This window comes from Netta rufina, assembly GCF_964035555.1.
Source record: "Netta rufina genome assembly, chromosome: 3".
Taxonomy (NCBI): Eukaryota; Metazoa; Chordata; class Aves; order Anseriformes; family Anatidae; genus Netta; species Netta rufina.
The window spans coordinates 19,968,704-19,987,822 of NC_140125.1; the positions used below are offsets into that span (position 1 = coordinate 19,968,704).

At 41.9% G+C, this 19,119-nt stretch overlaps 1 protein-coding gene across 1 annotated transcript; it reads left to right on the forward strand.

Moving 5' to 3' along the window:
• Positions 1–364: 364 nt before the first annotated feature.
• ATF3 (activating transcription factor 3) lies at positions 365–9,611 on the forward strand. Its single transcript, XM_084284643.1, has 4 exons — positions 365–485; positions 4,819–5,062; positions 5,609–5,716; positions 6,677–9,611. The coding sequence occupies exons 2-4, from the start codon at positions 4,823–4,825 to the stop codon at positions 6,872–6,874; spliced, it is 546 nt and encodes a 181-aa protein (XP_084140769.1). The 5' UTR covers positions 365–485; positions 4,819–4,822; the 3' UTR covers positions 6,875–9,611.
• Positions 9,612–19,119: the final 9,508 nt, after the last annotated feature.

Below are 19,119 nucleotides of genomic sequence, written 5' to 3' on the forward strand. Positions count from 1 at the left end.
CTGCTCCCGAGGGGGTCGTCGGGGGTCCCTCGGGGGTCTCGCCGGTGTCTCTCCGAGGTCCTTCGGGGGTTCTCCGGGGCTCCCTCGGGGGTCATTCTGGGGTCCCTCGGGGGTCCCTGCGGCGTCCCCCCGGCTGTGGGGCTGCCGGGGGTCCCGTCCGGGCCGTCGTGGTCGCGCCTCCCCCCCTCCCCCCCCCGCGGCTCGCGGTGCCGGGGAAGCCTTGCATCACAGCGGGCCCCGCTGCCCCCCCGGCGGCCGCCCATCTCTCTCGGGGAGGCTATTAATAGCATGACATCAGCCCGGGACTCGCCGCCAGAGTAAATACCAGCGCTGCCCGCTCGGCTATATAAGGGGGGTGATGCAACCGCGGCCACAGGCAGAGGCGCGGGGAGCGCGCAGCGGGCGCTGCTCTCCCGACGGCCGAGCGGCACCGGCACCACCGGCACCACCGGCACCACCGGCAGCGGGGAGGCAGCCCGAGGAAGGTAGGGCAGCGGCGGGGGGACCGGGATACCGCCGTGCTGGGAGGGGGAGGATTTCAGCCGGCTCCGCTGCCGGCGCTGCCCGGAGCCCCCGGGGATCCCCCGTCCCGGCTGAGCCCCCATCGTGGGGACCCGTCCCCGGGTGAGCCCCGAGAGTGGGGGACCCCTCCCGGCTGAGCCTCGGGTATGGGGGATCCCCCCGCCCCGGGCCGGGCAGTGCCGGGGGGCGGCGGGGGGATGCCGGCTGGCCGGGCACCGAGCCCCTCCGACGGGCGGCGGAGGCAGCCGGGGGGGACCCCCGTAGGGGGACCGGGTGGGAGCCGGGGAACGGACGGACGGACGGACAGACGGAGAGGACAGACAGACGGATAGGGGCTCGCTTTCCGCCGCATCCCGCCACCCCGACGTGCGGGAGCTCGGCCGGGGAGCTGTTGGCCAAGCCGGCCGGGCACGGCACAGCGGCCAAGGGGGCAGAGAGAAGGAGTTTTCCTGTCGGAAATGGATTTTCCTCCCGGTTACCGGCGCTCGGGCTGCCGGAAGGCGGCCGAAAATGAGCCGGGAGTGATGGGGGATGTCAGGGAGCTTAAGGTCAAGCGGCGTGCACGGAGGTTGTGAACTGTAATTGCTCTTAATGCTGTTTAAGATTAACCTCAATGGTTAGCGGGGTTTGTTGCATCAGCACCAGAGGAGAAGGAATTCATGCAAAGAAACAGAACCGAGAGGCGCAGTCAGCCAGCTGCAGCTGAGCAGGGAAGGAAAGGCTCGAAGCAGTCGGTTTAAATACTGGGGTGAAGCAAGATTGCACTTAACCGGTGGAAGTGCACAGCTAGGAGCCGGGTCCCAAAATGAAAGTACCGGTAGGCGAGATGTAAAAGTTTGACGTGGGTGGGAAGAGTCACCCACAAAAGAACAAGCAAAAAGCAAGGGGGGAACACAGTGTTTTGAGCCCACCTGGGTTTGGAGGGCACTGGTAACAGAAGCTGTTCTGTCCCGGAGAGCTCCGAAAGTGAGGGGAAAGCAATGAAGTGTTAATTCACACCGGGAACAAGCTGTGCCTTTATGGGTCAGGTCCGTGAAATGTTCGGCACCTTCAATTTCAGTAACTTCAGAAGTACTCAAAATAGCCTGCAGCCGCCGTCCATGTGCATGGGCTAGCGAAGTAAACAGGTAGTATCAGGAAGCCCAGATGTAATTGCAGTTTGGGGCTAGATACTCTTACTGCTTTACAAACCCAGAAAAAAAATGGCACACTCATGAGCTGATACAGGTAGGATTGGGGCAAAAATGGGGGAAAAGGAAGGGCAAGCTGCTGCCTGTTCTAATAGCAAACCCTAATTTTTGTTCTTGTAAAACATTTCGAAAAGGAGACCTGTTCCACCAAAACTGGACAATGTCTGCCTTGTTGTTAGGAAAAGGGAACCTGCCTAACTCACCACATAGCTTTGACACGAGGCTGAGTATTTTTGAGATCCATACCGTGGTGGCTCCTGACAATCTCAGGTCCCATGGCCTGGGACCTTCCAGTGCTGGAGCCCTACCCTAAAGAGCCCCAGGGCACAAACTCACTGCCACAGCTCTGCCAAACTTGGCTCATGGCTGAAACCCTCAGGCCAGCCTCAGCCCCCTGGTAGGCCCTCCCTCCCCTGATGTCCGAGTACGTGGAGATGCCTTTCAGGATGTCTGGAAGGTCAGTGAGCTGGTCAGGCAGGACAGCAGCAAGTTTCTACAGTCAAGGACACTTCCCTCCCTGGGCTTCCCCTCCCGGTGGCCACCATCCACTTCCCTTTCACTAAACTAGTGGCAGACCGAGCACTGTACCTGAGTACACTGTAGCAAGGTCTTGCTGGTGCTCGTGGGACACTCAGCACTAACAGAAATACAGGGTTAACACAACTGCTCAGAGATGTAACTAAAGCATGGACATTCTTGGGTTCCTCTAGTGCTACCGCTGACTTTAATTAAAAGTTGACCTAAGCCGAAAAGTAAATGAACAAACCACCAGCGCTGGGAAATGCTTAGCCCAATTAATTATTTTGTACGCTGGAGAAATGGGTTCATTGCTAATTTAAGACTCCTGGTTTGATTGAATTACACAAAATTAACTTTGTCGAATGAAGCCATCAGCAGGAGCCAAGGAGATTGGCAGTCGGTGAGCAGGGCTGAAGCTCGTGCTTGCAATGAGGGGTTTGGTGTCATCCAGAATTGGCCCGTTTAAATGAGTCAAACGGATGAATGTTGATAAATGATAATTAATGCTGGGAGGAGTTTAGTTGGAAACTATAGTGCTGTTTCTGACTTGGGAAAGAGTAACTGCTATCTTTCTGAGATTATAGGATTAAACAGTATCAGTACTTCAAACGTGACTCATGAGCAGGGGCTTTCTGAAGAGAATTACATAAATTTCCCAAGGTCTTTCTGAATTACAAATTGTTCCAAATAATTTCCTCATCTTTAATAGCTACGGGTGAAATCCTGGCCCCACTGAGGTCAACAGAAAAACTTCTCTGGATTTTAGTGGGGCCAGGATTTCACCCCCAGGACCTGGGAAATCTTTGGCCATTCTGTGGTCACTGAGAATGAAGGCGAGGAAACCTCTGCAGCTGGACATGTAGTTTTCTGCAAACTGGCACTTTTCTGCCCTCAAATTTTTATGTTTACCTCGTTTAGTGATGAGGCAGATTCTACTCTAATTTGTACCAGGGTGGATTTACAGTGTATTTTTAGACATCTCTGAGCGAAATCTATCTTCTTGTCAAAGCACCTGACCCCAAATGTTTCTTGCTGGGTCACTGAGGTAGCTTACGGGGAACTGTACAATTTTGGGTTGCCCACGTGGAAATTTAACTTACCCACATTGCCCTACCCTGAGGCAACTATTTGCTTACCTGCATTAAGTTAATTGCAATTGACTTTGCTATAATTCTTACAGTTCTAATCACGAAGAGATAACACATACTGTAATTACCCCTATAGACATAAAAACAAACAAACAACCTAAAACCCACACACTAAGGAAAGCAGAAAAAGCAATATAGTAAAATCCAATTAACAAGAGTTGCTTTATGGATAAGGGAGGTAATACAATCTGTTTTCCTATGGATTTGCAGCTTTTGGCCCTTGGGCCACCCACAAAAAAAAAAAAAAAAAAAAAGCTCAGCTTTCTTCTAGACCTCTTATTTCACCTCTTCTGACTGAGAGATGGTTCATGTTGTGCAAAGCTGTGTGCATCTGCTAGCTAGGTTGCCCGTGGTGTTTGGATGGCTGACTGCTGAGATTTGCCTATTTCTCCCTCAGTGGGGTCACTGATTTTCATGAAGCATATAGGGGGCCTCTCTCCCGCTTCCAAAATTGGCTAAAAATTAATGAGAATGACTAAAAAGGGGAAAGTTGAGAGCACTGTCAAATACATTCATTTCCTTGGGAAAACTACAAGAAATGAAGTTCCTCCATGGGTGTCCATTAGTGTAATTCCACTGAAGTCTCTGCAGTTACACTCTTTTGTAACAGCAGGAGGTCTGACCATAAATATTGAAGAATTTAAAGCCTCTTGTTGAGGGCAGATGAGGACAGTTTCAGATTTTACAAGGGTGAAGGAATGAAACAAATGGCATCACGTTTTTTGTGACTGCTTCCCTCCAATTCAGTTTGTGCTTGGAAGCACCAGAGCATGTATAGATTTCCACCTTTCTGACAGCTCTTATTGTGAACTGTTCTCCAGGAGTTTATAACCAGGTATTAATATATTTGTCCAAAACCAAGCATGATGAGCATTTTGTGCTCATTCTGTCTTGGTTAACAAACTTTAGCTTCTGGTAGAAGTGTAAGCCTTACCTAAATGTAGCTGAGAGAAACTTATGCTCTGCCCTTTTCAAGCAGTAATTTTGTGGTGGTATAGCTGTGAGGATGGAAATACTCCTTCTGTGCTTTAAATAGTAATAATATTTGCTTTCTGATATTTGTTCCTTATTCTCTTTATGTTTCTATTCACTTTATTCTCATTTGCCACACATTCCCAGTTTAGAACTTGACATTATACACGTACACAATTTTTCTCCACATTAATTTTCAGAAGGATCTAGAAATTTTGTGGTGTGTTAATATTATTACTATAATTATCATTTAAAAATACCTCTTGAAGTTACTCTCAAGCAGAAGGTTGTAGTAATGACCAAACTTGACTCTAGTGAGTGACTGGGGTTCATGTGGAATGTGGGCTGAAGCAATGCAAGAAATACAGTACTATTTCATCGCAGTATGAAATATACCTCTAGGAGATATTGTTTGCCTCTCTAAAGTTGTTGAAAAACTGTTCTTGTTATCTCTTTTTACCTTTCAGCAAAATGATGGTCCAACACTCAGGCCAGGTATCTGCATTAGAAGTCAGCGCCTCCGCAATTGTTCCCACTTTGTCCCCTGCAGGGTCACTGGGGTTTGATGATTTCACAAATTTAACCCCACTGGTGAAAGAGGAACTGAGATTCGCCATCCAAAATAAACGTCAGTCCCACAGAATGTCTTCCACATTGGATACGGTGACTGTTTCTGAAAGGCCAATTGAAACATCAGTCATGAAAACAGAGGTACGGTTCTTTATACAGCATTTCAGTGTGAACGGTTAGGTCTCTAAGCAAATTTCACCAGAAGAGCAGTAATTATGTCAAATACAAACAACCCTCTCCACCATCTAAACATGTTAGTTTATTTGATCCTTTTAAGCTTGTTGCTTGGTTTTCTGTTTTGTGCTTCTGGGAAATTCCTACGGTATTTCTCATTTCTCTTGAAACCTATAGCTTAATATTTTATTTTTAATTATGAGCTAAGGACAATGTTACAGATTAGCAAGCGCTAAATCTGGTTTCCCTGCCTGTGTGTGTGGCTGCACTTGGAGTAAGGTGACTGCAGTTCCCTTTTGGCAAGGACAGCCAGGTGGGCCCTGTGTGGGCTACACCGAGGAGGACGTGGCTGTGCCGTGTCCTAGCCACCAGATTTTTAATTTAAGACAACAGTCTCAAAGAAAAACATTCATACTGCAAAGTGAAGAAACAGATGAAGTTAGGGAAGTAGTTACACCTTGGTCTGAGCCTCCTGAAGCTCACATTTTGCGTGTATCTTCCTTTATGGGATAGTTTTCTCCTGAAGAGGATGAAAGGAAAAAGCGAAGAAGGGAAAGGAACAAAATTGCTGCTGCAAAGTGCCGAAACAAAAAGAAGGAAAAAACAGAATGTTTGCAGAAAGTAAGTGCCTGGCTTTATTTTATTTTTATAATCTGTCATCATGCCAATAACAGGATGATTATTTTTTTTAATCTGTCATCCTGAATAGAAACATATTACAGGAGTACTCTCCTAGTACGAAATACAGAAAGATGTCACCAAAAATTCTGTAAAACCTTCACAGTACTAGTTATAAAAACTGAATATACCGTATATTGAAATCAAACCTGGTTAAAACTGGGACAAAGTGAAAGCATGGCAAAAGTGAAAAGAGAGTACTGTTTCAGTGACCATTTTCTTGTGTATGGGGATAATAATAATTTGAACACACAAACTGAACACCAACAGAATTAAAATCTCATTTTGTATAATATCCCTTGTGGAGACCAACAGACTAGAAACACCCCAAGTAATCTCTGACTTCCTTGGGAAAAGAGTGACACAGTAGCTTAGCCCTGAATTCTCTATCCCAAGCCTTCACCTGATCTACTATGATATAAAACACAGAAGCATTGGGCCTGTCTTCTCTTCTGTATCCAGGGGTTTAGAAAAAAAATCTATGTTCCTACTTTGCTAGCTTAACAAAGGTTTACAGCTATGTGACATGATGTACCACGGAGTTAGTAAGTGGCATGGATAATTTGGGGTCAATTGTTGACCCAAAAAGTTCAGAATAATTTTACAGAAGATGGAAACATTGCTTTGGATGCCTGCCATTGTAAGTGAATGTAAATCTGAATTTGGCTTTTCGATGTTCATTACACTTCTCTAAAGGCCACAGATGGCAACTGTCAATTTGTTTTTTAAACTACTATCAACTGGGGGATGTATAGTTTCACCACTACAGGACACTAAGAACATGTAATTTCTTTCTCAGCTGGTCATATGCTTTCCCAGCAATAAAAAAAAACCCTGCAACTATTAGATAATTAACTATGTGAAATGCTCAGTCTAATAGTTGTGTCTGTACTTTGTGACTAGGAATCAGAAAAGCTGGAAACTATCAATGCGGAATTAAAAGCCCAGATTGAAGAGCTAAAGAATGAGAAGCAGCATTTGATATACATGCTAAATCTTCACAGACCCACTTGTATAGTTCGGGCGCAAAATGGAAGGACACCTGAAGATGAAAGGAATCTTTTTATTCAACAGATCAAAGAAGGAACATTGCAAGGTTAAGTGATATGGCAAAGATGGAAATATGTAGTATGTTTTTAACAGCTACCAGAATCCACGGAGGATCTGACTTAAATGTGTAGGATTCTATTAGTCAAGAGCCTTTAGGAAGGGCAGATTGCTTTCTTGAGTGGAAAGAATCATTTTGGCTTGACAGTAATTCTTCCCCTTGGAAGTATGGTCTCAGTGAAATCGAAGAGCCTTCTGCCTCAAATATAGGTTTTGCACCTGTCATACTTGCTGTTCCTAGGAGCTACAGACAACAGCTTCAGAAGATTTAGCTCTCTGCTAGTATACAGTATCTACACTCACGACGTTTGTGCTAGGACACTATGACTGCCGGTGATGCACATGGTACAGACAGCTGTGCTGGATGGACACTACTTTCCTTGTGGCTGGTAGGGAAAGCAGACTGAGAGTATTTTTAAAGTTTTGCAGTTTCCAGGAGGATGGTTTCTGGCAGAGTGCACTGATATATAATATTGCATTCTAACCTAACACACACACAAACACACAAAAAGCCTTTAGTTCCAATTAAGCTTTGTCATTTTTTTTCACAACACTTGTGTGGCTTTTTTCTATGACTCATCTCAGAGACTGAATTTGACAAGTCTAGTAGGTGTGACAAAGAAATGTTTCTTGCAAAATTCCTTGTAGCTAAGTTCATATTTTATGAGTTGGAACCCCACCTACCATCCTTTGGGGACTGTAATTTTTCCTTGCATTTCAGGAGAGTGTTTTGTGACTGGGTGAATTGGACCCACTGGAAAGGGAACTAATTATGAAGGGATTTTGATATGGGTTTTGCCCAAGCAAAGAACTGCAGGACTGAATCGCAGGCTCATGAATCATGAAAAGTTAAAATATATATATATATATTTGTCTAGGATCTAATCCTACAAGCCTTAACCCTCACTCACAGACGAGGTTCCATGGCTTTTAGTAGGTCTGGTTATACAGATAGTTCTTACAGGCATAAGGCCTTGACAAAGCTTTTTGCATCCTTGTCAGGATTACTTCCTTTTGCCAGATGACTCAGAGGGAAAACTTATGATTGCAGCTACTTTTATTTTACATTTGGGTGGCAACTACAGTCAATCAAAAGTATTACTTAGAATCTAAAGCAGACAAGGGTTTTGATGTAGTGAATAACTGTTCTTATTTTTTATTAAATACTAACCTTAGATGTTTTTGAACTGGTAGAAGAGCTGTTGGACAAAACAGTTGGAGTATGAGTGTTTAAAGTCTGATGTTTCTGTGAAATTCTCAGATTGTTTAATCCTACGAAATATATCTTTTTTCTTTTTTTTTTTTTTTTTTTTTTGTAAAAGAAAATATTATCCTTATTTATCACTAATATCATAATGAGTAAAGTAAATAAATACTGCAAGCAAGATAAAACTGAAAACACAAGTGTTGTGCTGTCTTTTTACTTTTATCTCTTGGTGTTTAATATTATATATTCCTAAACTTCACTAGTTGTATTTAAGACACCACTGCTTAAAACACTTATCCTTCATCATCTCCACAGATGAGTTCCTGAGTATCTTGAATGATTGGGTACAGAGATTATACCTCCCAAAATTGTGTATCTTGTTCAGTGGTGTCTAGCTGCTCAATGTCACAATTTAAATGAAGCAGACAATAATAATGGAGCTTACAGTACATAATATTTTACACCAGTTATGCAGTGTTGAAATTGTGGTTTTATTCTAAAGGCTAAACTTAAAGATACCTCAGCCACAAGCTTCTTACTCTACAAGTCCAGGCTGAGCGTATCAGATATCACACCTGATCCTTATATGATCTTTATATTCTGCAACAGAACTTCTTAGTAGATTTTCCTAAGATCTGGATATATTGTAATGTCCTATATCGTGTTTAAAAGATATGTACTTCGTGTATCTGAAAAGTGAATGTATTAAAAAGACAACACACCAGGTCTGATTCTGTCCTGAGAATCCATTTTCTTTCTGTATGTTGGAAGGAGCTGCCATTGACTTCAATGAGAGTTTTTTTAATGTCCTGTAGGCAGAGTTTGGAGCCTCTGCTGCAATTTCACTGGCTCAGAGGGAAAGTTTCACGGGGAGTTGGGCCAGTTGTTTGTCAGACAACAGATTTACATGAAGTGTGTTAACAGTAAACTCGCCAAACGATTTTCGTTGGTGTTTGACTTCTCTATGGGAGTACAAAACTGAGGCGTCATTGTGGTATCGTACACCTCAGCTTTGCCTTCAGTGTGTCAAATACCAGCAGACAAGAGTTTGCCTCCTGTACTGTTATAAAGTGTTACCACAGAGACTAGAATATGATGACAGAATTCGTGTCTCTCCTTTAGGGAATTTGTATGGTTGCTTTTAACTGTATCACTGTTGACGCAGGCGTCATGCTTATGTTGCTTGATGTTATGGACTTGGCATGCCAGATGTTAATATGGTACCACTACTATTGTCAGAAGATAATGTATTTTTATTTCTTTATATGTGCAGACACAGCTGCTTTCTACTGTGTGTATGTGTGTGTGCATGCGTGCTCCTGCACGCTACTGTAGAAATGATGGTACTCAAGGTAATTTGACTATGTCCACAACAGCGTGTTTAAACAGCTAGACAGGAGCAGTATGCTGCATGAGTTTTCTAAAAGTATACTTTATTCAGGAGAACCTTTAAAATGCATTAAAAGTGGTTTGTTTTCTATTCTCAAGTTTGTTTTGATACTTTAATAAAAAATAATTAATATATATTTACTCGTGTCATTTAATTCATTCTAAGCCTCCAGTTGCAGGAGCAACTTCATCTGCTTAAAGAACATTTATATATATATATATATTAAAAAAAAAGCAGACACATCTTGTAGGTTTTCAACAATAAACATCAGATGAAACTGGTACTGTTCACTGATTGTCAAGGTGTAAACAAAGCTTTGTCATTACAAGGTTGATCATGAATTCCAGCTAATTTCTCATTTGTGTCCTAGGGTTTAGATTAAAGCACTGGAAATTAGAACTCCAGAATCCTTCTAAACCTTGCAACCCACCAGGTGATAGTTATTTCAGCTTTTTGATTACCTAAGGGGTTTAATACTTCTGCTTTATTGATTGCTTTCTATGGTTATATGGCAAATACTAAAGCAGTACTGCACAGATAGGGCTTTGGCTTGTTTCTGTGTGTGTGTGTTTGTGCGTACGGGTGTGTGTGTGGAGAAGCATGAGGAAAGATGAACAAAATGTTCTATCATGCCTTTCCAAAACTAAGTATCTACACCCAGACAGAAGTCCCTGTGTTTTGACAGCCGGTGATGTGGACGAAAACTTTTGGCTTCAGTCCTTTGCAAGCAGTCATAACTTGTAATACAGAGGTCAGATAGAAGGCCAGGAGCTCCAGGGACCAGGAAATCCACTGCACTATTGCAAAATCTTGTTAAAAATATCAGCTGGAAGGAAGATCTAGGCTACTATAAACCTGGCAATGTTGAATACTTATTCTTATCGGTATATCCATTTACAGACCTGCAGTGCCAACATGTTTATTCCCCATTTCATGCATTCTCCTATACTTGTTATCAAATTTTAGTTTTGAATACTTTATTCACTTCCAATTTTGCAAATTTGTAGATCATGTGCCTGTCTTGTTTTAGAAAATCTTATCAACAAAATTAGGGTAATGAATTCGTGAACTGGTATTTTACAATATTTTCCTTAGATGATATCATTTGAAATCATCCAGTTACACAAGCGACTGGTCTCTATGACATATTGCTAATAGAATAATTAATATTTCGTGAACTAAATAATAATTTGTATCTTCTTCTTAGGTCTTGTTTTAGGCACTAAATCTGTGTGTGTACAGGCCCATGCAAACCTTAAAGCATGCTTAGTTTTACTCTGTGCACTAATAAGGTACATATACTTTTTCCTCTCTCTTCGCTTGATGTAAATGAGTGTAACATTGGAGGTAGGCAAAACCAGGGACTCACTCTAGACATTCATTTAATGAAATGGAATGGTAACAAATTCAAATGTAAAATAACTTTTCTGCCTGGTCCCATCAAGAATCTGAAGTTATTGCTTAAAGGGGTGGCATTAAAGTCACAGCTGTTATTAGTTTTGCCAAAGAAACTGGATGATGTATGGGTAATGAACATAAAACTGTACAGTTGTTAGAAAAGAGTTTTAAACACTAAATCTACGTCATCTTATATATATATAAGATGGAGATGTATATATATATATATACATCTCCAAATCCAGAATGGCAATTGTATCTCATCCATTTTTTTCTTCAACTGGTGAGCAGTACATAGGACTAGGTATTAGTCTCATTCAGTCTTGCCATTGCCATGTTTCTATGTTTGCCCAGTGCCCCCAGCTGGAGACCCTGAGAATCACATGATGAAAATGTTCAAGAATATTAATTTACATAGAAATACTTAGTAACATTCTTCACTGGCTCATAAAGGCATCAGTATCAGATTTTTTTTATGAATCAGACATCATTCCTTTTTAAAGTGTAGTTAAGATGAAGAGTGACAATATTTAAAAAAAATCTTATTGCTCAAAGTTCATTTCCCTAGTGGACACTCTGAGTCACAACTGCTGACTTTAGTGATAAAAATAGTTATTTACTAATTTTCACTTCTATTAGATCTTCAGAGCCATCACAGTGTAAAAAGAATATGCCAGATTCTATTATTGATACAGCATCATTTCAGGCTGCATGGCTTTAGTAGTGCTGACAATGATGCGTGAACCAAAAAAAAAAAAAAATAAGCTAATGATTTTCAGATTCCAAGCTAAGCATACTAGAGCTGACACACAGAAAAATTATTAAACCTGTGAAATGAGTAAATAGGAAATGGAAATAAAGTGAGAGTTGAAGCTGGAATCCTTTTCCCCACTTTTGAGAATTTAGCAGCTTTATATTTGCAGACCACACCAAAATAATTGGTGCACCACTGTATCCACTTAGATTGTGGGTATGTCTGCACAGCAAATAGTGTGGTATAGCAAGACTTCTATACAAGCTGGCTTAGTACTGGGCACAGCCCAGCGATGACAGCAAGAAACTCAGCACAGGCTAATTGATGGCACCGGGAGGATGAGCCCTCCATGCAGCCAGAGGACCGGCTGCTCCTGGCATCTGAGGTAGCTCATTTACACCAGCTCGGGTATCCTTCAGCTCCTCAGGTCAGCATATGTCCTGGAACTGCCTGCTGGGTAGCTGCCTGGCTTCTCTACAAGCAGCGCCACAGGTTCAGTCCAAAGGTCCTTCCTGACCCATTTTATTTCTACAGCAGTGACCAAGAACAGGGAAGAACAAGAACAGGGCAAGTATACTTCCCCTGGGTGCTTTCACACAGTCTGTTTTCAGCTTAGCAGTCACACAAGCTTGACATGATTCCTTCAGATAGTAACCCTTGTCAGGTCTTTCTCTCAAGTATTTGCCCAGTTTCTCATCTACAACACCAACATCTGCAGTACATTTGATGGCAAGTTCCATAGGGATGTCACCACTGATGAGAAAACTATTCTTTTTGTTTGTTTTGACCCGACTCCTTGCAGCTCCACCTGACAGCTGCTCATCCTTGAACTGGAAGGGTCAATGCTTACCCATGTTCTCCATGTGATTTGTGATCATTTCTCTTTCAGAATGAAGAATTCCAGCCTATTTAGTCACCTTTTCTTTTAGTAGCTATTTCATTCCCTTGGTCCTTCCTATTACCTTTTTTTTTTTTTTTTTTTTTTTTTTTTTTTTTTTTCTAGGAAAGGCCTGTGTCTTTTCCAAGGGTTTAAGATAAGGAGACCATAACTACACACAGTATTCAAGCTGTAGTCATGTCATGTGTTAATACAGTGGGATCTTGATGTTCACTGTTCCTTTCCTAATAATTCCAGAAATTTGATTTGCTTTTTTGATGACTGCCAGGCATTGAGGCTTGAGCAATGGAATGATCTATCATAACTCACAAAATCTCCCTCCTGAGTAATAAGGATAAACTCAAGCCCAACATTTTATAAATGATGCCAGGATCAATTTTCCCTATAGGTGTTAACTCGTGAATTACCTACATACAGAACTAGAATAGATCAGTTGTTTTTCCTGGATACCCAAAATACACACTTTTTTATTTGTTTGTTTGTTTGTTTGTTTTGTGACAGAAGAAGGGATGCCATCCAGAGGGACCTGAACAGACTTGAGAGATGCACCCATGCAAATCTCATGAAGCTCAACAAGGCCAAGTTCAAGGTCCTGCATACGGGCTGGGGCAATCCCAAGCACAAATACAGGCTGGGCAGAGAATGGATTGAGAGCAGCTCTGAGGAGAATGACCTGGGGGGGTGGGTTGTTGATGAGAAGCTTGACATGAGCCAGCAATGTGTGCTTGCAGCCCAGAAAGCCAACTGTATTCTGGGCTACATCAAAAGCAATGTGGCCAGCAGAGCGAGGAAGGTGATTCTGCCTCCCTGCTCTGCTGTCATGAGATGTCACCTGAAGCACTCTGTTCAGCTCTGGGGTCCCCAGCACAATAAAGACATGAAAGTATTAGAATGAGTCCTGAGGAGGGCCACAAAGATGATCAGAGGGTTGGAGCTCCTCTCCTGTGAAGACAGGCTGAGGGAGTTGGGGTTGTTGGGCCTGGAGAAAGGCAGTTCCAGGAGACCTTATAGCAGCCTTCCAGTACCTGAAGGGGCCTAAAGGAAAGATGGGGAGGGACTCTTTGTCAGGGAGTGCAGTGATAGGACAAGGGGAAATGGCTTTAAACTAAAAGAGGGTAGGTTTAGATTAGATATTAGGAAGAAATACTTCACTCAAAGGGTGGTGAGGCACTGGCACAGGTTGCCCAGAGAAGCTGTGGATGCCCCATCCCTGGAGGCGCTCAAGGCCAGGCTGGACAGGACTTTGGGCAACCCGGTGTGGTGGGAGGTGTCCCTGCCCATGGCAAGGGGTTGGAACTGGATGGGCTTTAAGGTCCCTTCCAACTCAAACCATTCTGTGATTCTATGACTTTATGACATCCATCCTGGCCAACTAAGGCAAAGATACCTCAGAAAAGAATAGCATGTGTGCAATTCACTCGGTGATTTTATCCAAACAGATATCGCAGTCAAAATTCTCAATCCATTGACAATTGCTTGGTTAAGAGTTGAGATTAGAGTAAGAGAAAATAATTGGGGAAAAACTGAGTATGCAATAGTCCCCCTGCTGAATGGAGTGCAGCTAACTTTTGCTGGCTGAAATAGGGATCCTTTCTCCCCTGGCTTGGGTAAGCATCACTCTCTGAAGCCAGCATGGTGAGAACTTCTTCACTTGTTTTAATCTACTACAGCCGTCAACACTGAATCACAAAGGGCTCATAACTCCCACATTTGTAGCAGATTCCTGTGGTTTTATCATGCATTCTTGAAGCCCCAGATCTGGGAAGCATTTTATTGGATGAGAACCTCATTCCTCATGACTTTAGGAAAAGCCTTAGAAATATTGCTTGTATATACTAAGTTGTTCAGAAACCAAGAGAAAATAAATTGCATTCAGTGCATTAGATTGTTAGCATTTCGTGTTTAGGAACAAATATTCTGGGAATTTGGGGCTTGTTTGTTTGCTGGTGAAGGGGGGACTCTTTTAAACAGGGTTTTTGAATGTCTGGATTTGGTCATACCACATTCCTTTGCTGACAGCAGAACCGTCCTCGGACCAAGGAAAGGGTGACTAGAGAAACCAGTAATGAGTGCTAATTCTGAAGGGTTACCAATACTAAGTTCAAAGAAAAAAATCCTTAGAATTAATAGCAAGAGAAAGGAGAGATTAATTTTAAGAACTATTTGTCTTTCAAATAATACCATGTCCCTCTGCATCAAGGTAAAAACAGCAAAAAAGTGTTTTACATTTATCTCCTGTTACTTTTATATGAATTTCTTCGAAACATTTTAGACTCTCCTGCCCCTCTGTGCACTTATCCTCCCCCTCCCATCTTTCTAGAAGTTGTTACTCAAATGTACAGAATGTTCCAAAGCTGGTTTATAGCAACAACTCAATAGTTTCCTTAAAGAGAAGAGAAACTATTCTGCAGGAAGCTAAAGCAAATATTAAGTTGCACAAATACGTATTCAAAAGCAGGAAATGCCATTGTTGAGAGTGCAAGCAGAAGTTCAACTCTGCTATCTTACACATGAATGATGAAATATCTTCTAATTGTGTGACCAAGTATTTCCAAATAAGATAACCTATCACATTTTTTCTTCTCTGTGTGTGTGATAGTTTGCACAGTTCTGTATGAAACAAGAACAGAAGCTTTCAAGGAAGTGTTCACAAAAAAATGCTCACCAAATAGACGTAAGATTCCTACTGCCAAGTACATAGGTTCACAGATAATCTCACCCAGGAACTATTTGTAGAAGAAAACTGCAGGTACAAACCCAACTGAACAGGTGTTCACACATTTAGTGTTCCAAAAGGTTTGCAAAGGACTACACCGAATCTGAAATTCTGTGCAGCACAAAGGTATCATGTAATTTATAACTACACTGTAAATAAATAAATAAATAAATAAATAACAATAAATAAATAAATAAATTGTTATAGATGCATTTGGGAAAGTGAGTGCTTTGGTAATATTTTTAGTCAATGTGAGAGCTGAAGTCTTTTTTTGCAATACATGTTTGAATCCTCTTTACCACAGACAAAAGTTCTGTAAAAACATTCGAAAGGAGATAAAATAAACTTGCTTAGGCCAGAATAGGTCACCGTGGCAGAAGCCATGGATGAGAATAAAGCAAAAGGTAATAACAAACTATACGAAGGACTATATCTTCTTTCTGAACAAACATTTCTAGCTCCTGAGGTCCTCCTGGACCCTGTGACCACAGCAGCAAAAGCAATCTTAGCAGAAGTTAAGAAGAGGACTATTAGCAGCATCTGTAAAAAGAGAAATAATACTACTAAGTGGTGTTGGCTCTTAACCTCAGGCACCTTTGTGTAGGAGCCCTTCGTGTGCAGCCCATCACCCTCCCATCCTGAGGTACAAACAGCGTATCTTTCTCCTGTGTCACTGAATCCTGAGCACTCAGAGCTCAGGCACCATTCCCAAGGTGCCTGGGAACCAAAGGTGGGCATCAGGCCTCAGAAAGTCCTCTTGGAGAAGAACTGGCTCAAGGGACAAGTGTTTTCTGAGACAAAGGGACCCAGGAGATAGTAGGTACAATCCCACATTTGACTAAGTCACCAGTACACCTCGGCTGTCTTTGAGTAGCATAAGGACCTGTGCAGTGGAAAAAATTGTATATAAGATTTGAGTGACTGTAAAAGAAAAGATAAGGGGCAAGGCAGGGGGAGAGATTTGATTCAACCCCTTCTTTGGTTTCTTATCTTTCTCTCCCCTTGAAACAAGAAACTAGAAACTCCAACTGAATGACTATGGCACATATGAGACATATTTAAATTTCAGAGTAATGATACTTGCATGGCAATACATGTACCAGAGAAGGAGGACATGGAACCCATCAGAGGGCCATTTTCTGTCTCTTCCCAAAGATACAATGCCATCATTTAAAGACATTTGGTGCATTTCTTTTTCTTCTTTTTATTATTATTATTTTTTATTTTTTATCCTCAGGTACTTCAAGATGCTTTTAATTGCCTTGCAATCCAAATTGCTTGAACAGTGCCTTATCAGCATTCATGATTATTGGAACAGCTGTTTAAATATAATTTTCTAAAGTACAGAAAAAATACTGCTAGTTCAGAAACAGTAATGTATGATATACTGGAGACAGGATTCCCTCTAAAATCTGACTTGTCATGAGCAAAGATAGAAAAAATTAGATTCCTTCATAGTTGACCCCTTTATTCTGCATTTTCACAGACACTGAACACACTATAGGACCCTATTCTCCTTGCCAAGCCTTGAGTTCTGCCGTTCACAGACATATCTATAATCAGTGTCCTGGCTGCAGAGAGGATATCCAGTTATGTCTGGCATTTCAGACTGCTCCTTAAGTAGGAAAGCATTAGTATACTACTCCCGTGTGTGTGAATGAAAGATGGTTATGAATCCTTAAAAAAAAAAAAAAAAAAAAAAAAAGCCCTGCTAGCACTGATAAAAAACCCTGTGATTTTAAAGAGAATTCTCAGTGTCTTCAGCCCAGCCTCTGCCCTATGCAGTCTGCATGGTGATCATGGAAGAAATCTTTGAGAGTGAATTCCTTAAGTGATCTGCCTAAACACACACACACAGCTCCCAGCGAGTGTGCTCTCAGAATGAATACCACATCAGGTCCTGACAGTCAGGCAGGCTGGCGAAGTCCCTCTCAGAGCATATTGCTGGAGCTATGGGTCTGCAGAGCCACAGACGATGAATCCTGATGTTTGTGCATGCCCAGATGAACAGAAATGTAGGGTTAGGCAGAACAGAGCTGGAATTATAGTGACTTTAATGGTGCTTAAATCCTCTTGGGGGTCTAATTTCAAGTAACTAAAATTTAAAATTAAAAGAACTAAAGAGTATTTCTAAATATGGGTAAGTATATGCATTAGTAAGGGAACAGAAGGTAATGCCCAGTTTCCTTAAAAATGAATTCAGTGTAAAACACTCTGTTAATGTTTTTAGGTCACCCTAGTAACTCGACCAACATTACCATAGTAGCATCTTATATGGAAAGACAGATCACTCCAACCTCATGAAAAGGTAATTCTACTTCTCTGACTCATGGTAATAAATCCATGCCTGTGGATTGAAAAGGACAGTCACCAACCATCTTGAGCTCCCAATGATGTCAGGTTAGTTGAGTATTCAGTATGTGTAAATTTGAAAAAAACACAGTAAATGTCATACTTAAGTTTATAATCCCCCAAGGGACAGCATGTTCTGAGCAATTAGCACAAAATTACTGCCAGAGATGTGATATATTAGAATAAATAACGCTTTAAAAAGATACAGATGTTAAATGTGTATGTGCCTTTGAGAGTCATGGTAAACATTTAAAAATAACCTCTGTGATTATTGGTATGTTTAGATTTTATAAGATCTAGGTCTGGCAGAGGACTCTGTGGTTCTTGTTCTGTGCCATACCATGCATGTGATCTGGATTAAATTTCAGAAGGAGATCTCTTTTTGTCCCTTCAGGACTTTTATTTAGTAAGGGAACAGCAAGCTAAATTCAGAAGCAGAGTAGTCATATCCATCTCCAAAAACACTGTGGGTCAAATTTAACAGCAACTATATAGTGGCACAAGCTATAATCCCGGTGTCCAAGAGAATAATTGACTTCAGCAGTTATTCTTCAAGATGTGTAGAATGAGAATCAATTTACAGGTAATATAAACTGTTCACTGATGGGTGCTGGGCAAAGTGACCTGCACAATTTTAATACGTGCTGGCTTGTAAAATGAATATAGCGTTATCTGCCTCATGGCAGAAGGCAATGACACAGAAGGCATTAGCGGTTACAAGTATTGTGACAGTAGGGTTATAAGTTTTCCCTCTGAGCTCTCAATTCTATGCATCTACCCACCTCAGCAGGTAAAAAAAAACAGTTTTAATCTGAAAAAATATGTATTCTCCCATGCCAAGGGTGTCACAGAAACTGTTCTGACAGAAAAAGATGAAGGCCAAGAGAGAAGGAAAGCATTTCCCTTTCATCCTGTCTTTCTGGGTAAACAGAGCTCAGAAGTATTACAGTAAAGGATAAGAGAAGTTAGAAAATTACAGTTTCACCTCTGTGACTTTTTTCAGTTCTAGCCTCATCCTAGCCTCCCCCCCCCCCCTACTCTGGGCCCTTCCCCTGACACCTCCCTGCTCAAAGCAGAAGCTACCAGCACAGATCTCCACAGATTCCCTTTCCTGTAGCTCCCAAGTCTCCCAGCTCAACCCAGCACATCACCAGGTCCTTCAAACTCAACCACGCTTGCTGCTGCACCTGTGTGCGCTCCATGGCTCCTGCAGCGAGGCTGAGTTTCATCATTAACAGCAATCGCTCCAACAGTGCCTAATGCCCAGCCTGCGATGACATGAATAACTAACAGGAGAGTTTAAGATTAACAGTTCTCCCTAAATATACAGGTTATCTTCCCACACTTCTTCCTCTTAGGCATCTCCATTACACTTGTGTTGTATGCTTTCTGAGTGCTGAATTAGCTCAAGTCATTGCATTTTATCACATACGCCTCTTTTAGGGGTAATTTACATACAGTGAGAAGCTTACACCATAATTTAAATATGTGTTAAACTTGTCTATTATGCTTTGTAATAAGGAG

What these genes read in the sequence shown, in the direction of transcription:
- ATF3 (XM_084284643.1), top strand. Translation starts at nt 4,823, where the DNA reads ATGATGGTCCAACACTCAGGCCAGGTATCTGCATTAGAAGTCAGCGCC. An exon ending in CATCAGTCATGAAAACAGAG is followed by an intron (nt 5,063 to 5,608) that starts GTACGGTTCTTT and finishes TTTATGGGATAG; the next exon opens with TTTTCTCCTGAAGAGGATGA. An exon ending in AAACAGAATGTTTGCAGAAA is followed by an intron (nt 5,717 to 6,676) that starts GTAAGTGCCTGG and finishes CTTTGTGACTAG; the next exon opens with GAATCAGAAAAGCTGGAAAC.